This window comes from Raphanus sativus, unplaced genomic scaffold (genome assembly GCF_000801105.2).
Source record: "Raphanus sativus cultivar WK10039 unplaced genomic scaffold, ASM80110v3 Scaffold3898, whole genome shotgun sequence".
NCBI classification, from domain to species: domain Eukaryota; kingdom Viridiplantae; phylum Streptophyta; class Magnoliopsida; order Brassicales; family Brassicaceae; genus Raphanus; species Raphanus sativus.
Genome location: NW_026619202.1, coordinates 1 through 6,647, shown reverse-complemented (window position 1 = coordinate 6,647; position 6,647 = coordinate 1). Strand labels below are relative to the sequence as shown.

Below are 6,647 nucleotides of genomic sequence, written 5' to 3'. Positions count from 1 at the left end.
TATTAACTTAGAGGTTGGAAATTTTTATTTTGAAACTAAGTTAAAAACGTACATGTATTGATTATTTGATTGATAGTTGTTGTATGTATAGCAAATCGTTTAAAAGATATATACAAAGTAGTTGTTAGTCATATATTGCAACATTGTAGAATTGAGCTGAGTTCTTAAAAAACATTCAAACAGATAAAATTTAATGAGATAAACAAAAGAAACAAAATTTAAGATGAGGAAAATGTATCTGACAAACGATTGGGACATAGGTTCCGATTGGTAATGGTTGTAGCTTCAAAATTATTGCTGTAGAAAAAAATCTGTAGACATTTTACTATAGCTTTGATTTTTAATGCTGTAGAATTTTATGGAAAGCAATAAAAATCGATTTGGATATTTGGCTCTGCAGAGCACTTCTACAGCTGTAGGTTATTTCAAGAGCTGTGGTTTTAAAAAATAAATTAAAATTTGATTGCTCTGATTTTGGTGATTTAAAAATAAATAAGACTGTGGAGAGCACCCACAACCACTACCAATCACACCCATAATCACCAATATTTTTGATAGAATTGAACAAATTATAATTTTCTAACTCTAATCCCCTTTCACACAAACTTAATGATGTTCCGAAAAAGAAAAATGTATGTTTCGGTTTTAAAAACATATGAAATAATGGGGTTAACTTATCTTTGGTTTTTGTTTAACATGTACATCCACTAAGATATGACATTTAAAAATATAATCCACTAAAATATATATTCAAAGGGGTTTCCCAATAACTATTTAAAAGTTTATTTGTAAGCATTTGATATTGCTGTCTCTATGCATTTTTTTCAATTCTGTTTATTATATATTTTTTCAATTTAATTATAACTCAAACTATATTACAAATATACAAGAAAAAAAGACACCATGCAAACTACGATTTACTACTTTGATTTATCGTGTTTAAATATATAATGCAACATATTAAACATGTTTATATCAATAAAACTGATGTAGAATATATACAAAATATTAAGTATATAATAAAATTAAAATCAAACTCTCACACCGCGCAAGGCGCGGGTCTCATCTAGTGATATGTATATGAATAGCAAATAATAGTTCGTGTACTCAAGCCGGTCATGAAATTTTAGAAATTATAAATATTTTAATATAATTTTCATTGATATTCTTTCATAACTGGCAGATCGTAATTTTGTGTATTAATTTTTAAAAATTTAGAAACCAAACCAAATCTATTAGTGTTTTAAACAAATCTAAAGAAATGTTTCAGTCTGCTATATATGTTCATGTTGGGTCCTACTTGTAATTTGTTAATAAATTAGTTAACATATTTTAGTCTTCTGTCTGGAAAAAGTTATACAGTCAATCTAAAATTGTCTTGAGAACACTGATTAATCATAATCTGTAATCTCTTAATTGTATATAGAAGAGAGAGAGAGAGAGAGAAAAAAAAGACAAAAGGCATTACGACATGAGTAGATGTCATATTGATATGCATTAAAACAGCTGGAAACTACCAATTAATATATTAACGCACTGGATCCGCCTGTACCATTTCTTATTCTATACATGAATGGTTGGCCTTTTCCATTTTTGCGTGCATTCTTACAGCCAATGCACACAATCACAAGATTCCACATCTCGAACCTAAAAATTATTACACATAAAATGTGAATTTACCTGTACTTTTACGATGACATCGGATGCAAATATTCAATCGTAAAGCAATCAAGCAATTGTATGTACTTATCACATGCACATAAAACAAATATATGAAAATATAAAACCAAGAGAAGTTTTTATGATGCCATTGTATGCAAATACCATTTTAGAATGTGTCTGATATGGGAGAGATAAATGTGAGAAGAAAGTAGGAATCGCATCTGCTCAGGTCCACCATCTAATTGGTGTCGGCAATTGCATTCTCGCAAAGCTCATTCTACACTATTGTCAAGAAAAAGCCAAGCAGCTTCAACATTCCTAGGTTTCAATCAAGAAGCTTGACTTTGGAGGTTTTACAATTATATTTTTTACAAACATATAAGCTCTATGATGCATCACAATCAAATAAGAAGACATTGGCTTTAGCCAAATTTTGCTGAAGATTGCTTAAAATTACATGGAGTACAAATTACTAACCCTAACCGTCTAAGACATCAAGACAACGAAGAGAACACGCAACATAATATTCATTAACAAATTGGTTACCAAGCAAATTATCTATTGTCAAAGAAAATTTATCCCTTTTGTTACTAAATAAAGGTTCTCTGAAAAAAATTGATTACCATACGACAAGATAAATATGCCTTTAGTTAGGTAATACGGGAATGGCCATTCCGTAAGAATCTGGTGAAACAAAATGGGAAACAAATAAATACCACCAATTTTAATATGAAAATATGTAAATCTATATCTATTGTAGATATTAAGTATCTGCAGATGACAGAGTAATATTAGAAGAAACTGCGACCTTATAACTCTAAGCAGCAAAGGAAAGTGGCGTCACATTGTTAGTAATGGTGGGTTAGGATGTTCATGCCACCTAGGGCGACCACCACAAAGGCCCTTCTCAATACTTCCTTTATTTGATGAAACATCAAACCCAGAGGAAACCGTTCTCATGTGTTTGTTGTTTGTTATTTTACTGTTGGTAACTCAACTTAATTGCATTTAAAAAAAAAACTTAATTGCATTTAAGAAAACAAAATAGTCAACTTAATTTCTTCTCCTAATTGCCAACTGATTCACAAAGTTACTTCGAGATTCATCAAACCTTAGATCCATGCATGAAAGCACTAGCTAAACAAAATCGCCCAGAGTTGTAATCCTATAACACAAACATGTTGGCTGACTGCTAAAGTTGTTAGCGGCCACAAAACAACAGCTTAAAACAAATAAAAAATGAGAAACAAATTATAATAAGAATTTGGAGCTTTTTTGGACACCAGTTCTACTTAGATTCTTATTCAGGTTTATTAATTGAAATATTTTATATATAAGGCATATATCACGGATATTTTTCAAAGAATAAGGATCTTCAATCTGTGTGTTTTAGTGATAAACTATATAGTATTTACTAATATGCTTTAATGATTTTAAGCACATATAATCTCATCACGTAAATTAATTTTAATACTTATATTAGCTTCTTATTAAAAATCAAATCACTTACAGTGAAATTTACACACTTACATAAAATAATTTAGGAAAAAATCATATAAAACACCGCATATTAAAAATGTGAGGAATATAAAAATCAACATGAAATTATTATATTTTAATGAAACCTTTAATATAGTAAAATAAGTATATGATTAGCAAATAGATGCAACGCCCTCTAATACTACAATAAATCGACACACTAGATTTTATGATATAAAAAGATAAAATATTTGTATCAACATGAAATTCCCGCCAAAACAGGAAAATTGTGTTTTTTCATTAGAATAAAAAATATGTTTTCCCGCTAAAACTGGAAATCACGTTTTTCCTTCCATAATCGGAAATCGCATTTTCCCGCCTAAAACCAAAACTAGAAAATCGTAATTTCCATCAAAAATGAAAATATCTTTTTCTAGAAAAAAACAAAACTACTTTTAGATATATTTATTTGAATAATATAATCAGTTTATTATTAATAAACATAATTTAAAAAAAAAATCTAATGTTTCATAGTGCTCTGTAAATTTTTAAAAAGTCTATTTATCTTATTGGTATATTTAAACTAAAATAAACATTAAGAGAAATTAAATAATTATATTTTCAAATTTTATTATAGTTATACAAGTTTATAATATCTAAAATGAATTTTAAAATAGATAAACAATTATGAATCTTAATGATAATTTTAGTTAAAGTAAATAAAAAGTTTAAATAAATTTGTCCTAGTATATATATATAATAAATAAAATTTTGTAGTTAAAGACCAATGTTTCATTCGGTTTGTCAAAGACCGGCCATGATACTAGTGCACGTTAAGTGAAATATATTGATGTGTTAATGGTCTATGATACTAGTGCACGATGATTTTGTACCTTTTAAAAACTTTTTTCTAATCAAGCAGACATTTGTGGTTGTCTTTCCAATCATGAAAAATTGACTATTTGACAAACAAAGCAAAATATCAAGCTGTGTTTAGACGTACAAAGACAGCTTTTAAATATATTTTATTATCGCTAACTAATGAATAAAGAAAATGAGAACCAAAGAAACTCTACACTATTATACATTTCTATTTAATTTTGCGCCTCACATATATTACTCTTTTTTTTTTTGCTTATTATTCGGAGCTAGGGTTTTATTTGTATCTTAAAATCTCTGAATTCTTTAGAAATCTCTTGGTTGGTGTGTTTAATGGCGAATCATTCATGGTCAAGCGGTGACTGGAATTTCCGAAATGCGTACTTCAGCAACTCCATGACGTCGCCGGAAAGCTCAGAGATGAGACACCACTTGGGATCTACCATGTATTGGAGCTCCGAAGAACAAGCAATTCTCGAACATGGTCTTGTTAGGTTAGTGACTTCTCTCGATCAATATTAGGTTCCCCACTTTCATGATTTTGTTGTTGTGATGATTATTATTATTTTTTCGCAAAGATATTCGGCGGAACCAAGTATTTCACGTTACGCGAAAATAGCGTTAGAGCTTCAGAACAACAAGACCATTAGAGACATAGCTATGCGTTGCAGATGGATGCATGTAAAAGTCTTCTTATACCTTTTACAAGTTATATTGTTTTGTTTCTCTGTTTCTTATTCGTTTCCTTCGGGTTCTTGTTTATGTCGCAGACGAAAGAAAATAACAAGAGAAGAAAAGAAGACCACACGGTGTCGGGAAGAGCCAGGGTTGACAATCAGGTTTTTCAACATACGATTTAACTCTGTTCGGTTTTTATCTGCTGGTATTTTTGTTGTTATCTAAAATATTCGTGTTTAATCTGCATATGTTGATGTAATCTATGTTTCATGTTTGATAACTTCAGGAGGTTATTGATATGGTGGTGGCTAGAAACTCAGCTGCACATCTGTTTGCATCATCACATCTTCTTAGAGAAGTAGATGGTAAGTATATTATATTTGATCCAATGATTATCTAAAAAAAAAAAAGATTTTATCTTAAAGAAATAGATATGGAAATATCAATAAAGATTCGTTTAATGATATGCAGGGATCACAAGTGAGCTTCTTAAACAGAATGAACAACTCCTCAGTCGGATTTCAGCAAATCTCACAAATCTCACATCCTTGAAGGTGAAGTATTGATCTCTTACCAACTTAAACTGAGGGAAAAAAAGTTATTTTACTTCATTTTTTTTTCTTCTTTTACAGTTAACTGAAAACTTGACACTCTTCAACGAGAGCAGGAAAAACATCAGGAAACTTCTCATAAAGTACGTAAAATCTCAGTTCTGCAAAATGTCTTGTCTATGTTGTTGTATTCGGTGTAAAGTGTTATATTTTATCTTGCAGTTTGAGTGAAAATGCCCCTGAGCAGATGAAGCATATGCCACCATGGCCGGAGAAACTGAGAGATGATCAAGATCAGCTACTTGATTCAATCCTTCCTCCCTCACATCTACAATGAACTACTCTTTTTATTTTTCTTTCTTTGCAATTCAATTCCTTAGGACATTCTTTTGTTTTGTTTTCAATTGGACTTTTTCAGTTATTAGGTTTTCTCCCAGTAGAAGCCCTAGCTTAGAGCAGTCTTTGTAACTAGTTGAAGTGTATCAATCAAATAACATTTGATGCAAAAGCTTTTCCTCTGTTAAATGCCAAGATTAGTTGAGCCAAGAACACCAACATTCCTAATATAAAAAGTGGCGGATCAAAACATACACAATGCATCATGTATATCAATCAAATAACATTTAACACACTCACACCAATGCTAAGTAATGATCCAAAAGTATTTTTTTGTGGTTAATCATATTTCTCTCCCAAACTGAACTAGATTATTGTATCAATACTATGAAACTTTGGGTATGTAAAATGTAAAAACCGAAAATAAAGAGGCTTAAATGTAAGAAATGCCATGAAATTGGGTAGAAATTGGTAAGGTGAGAAACTAAAGCCCAATATGAAAATCGTTTTATAGATGGGCTAGAGGGCAAATCTGGTATTATGATATATAGGAGTCTTAGGGTTTTTAGAAGCGACTCCTTATATTTTGCGGACGGTGTTTTAAACCTTTTGGTTCTTGCTCTCTACGTGGACGGCGGCTAGGTTCAAACAACAGATCCGACAATGGTACGTCGTATCTCTGTCTGTTTCGGAAGGCGTCTAGTTTTCTCTTCAGTCTTAGTGTAGTATCGTTGTTCCTGTAGCTTAAAATGTCCGATTATTGTTTCATTTTAGCTTAATTGTCGCCTGTTGCTTTTAATTAGGATCTAGCAAAACCTCTAGATCTTCTAACTGTTGTTTTGATGTATTCGTCTACGGACTTGCTTGAGAACTCAGTTTTGTTTTCTGAATTTTGTATTGAAAATCGTTGATGATGATGATGATTGATATAATCTGATGCAGCCTAAGCAAATCCACGAGATCAAGGACTTTCTTCTGACAGCTAGAAGGAAGGATGCTCGGTCTGTGAAGATCAAGAGAAGCAAAGACATTGTCAAGTTCAAGGTCAGATGCTCAAAGTAT

The 6,647-nt window shown here is 30.9% G+C and overlaps 1 protein-coding gene across 1 annotated transcript; it reads left to right on the top strand.

The window, feature by feature from the left end:
• The first annotated feature begins 4,283 nt into the window (after nt 1-4,283).
• On the top strand, nt 4,284-5,757 carry LOC130507009 (uncharacterized). The gene is made up of 7 exons (XM_057001712.1): nt 4,284-4,514; nt 4,599-4,701; nt 4,791-4,859; nt 4,985-5,063; nt 5,170-5,252; nt 5,331-5,392; nt 5,472-5,757. The coding sequence occupies exons 1-7, from the start codon at nt 4,354-4,356 to the stop codon at nt 5,584-5,586; spliced, it is 672 nt and encodes a 223-aa protein (XP_056857692.1). The 5' UTR covers nt 4,284-4,353; the 3' UTR covers nt 5,587-5,757.
• The last annotated feature ends 890 nt before the right edge of the window (nt 5,758-6,647 follow it).

Coding starts and splice junctions, on each gene's coding strand:
- LOC130507009 (XM_057001712.1), top strand. CDS start 4,354: ATGGCGAATCATTCATGGTCAAGCGGTGACTGGAATTTCCGAAATGCG. Junction 4,702..4,790: donor TGCGTTGCAGATGGATGCAT/GTAAAAGTCTTC, acceptor TTTATGTCGCAG/ACGAAAGAAAATAACAAGAG. Junction 4,860..4,984: donor GAGCCAGGGTTGACAATCAG/GTTTTTCAACAT, acceptor TGATAACTTCAG/GAGGTTATTGATATGGTGGT.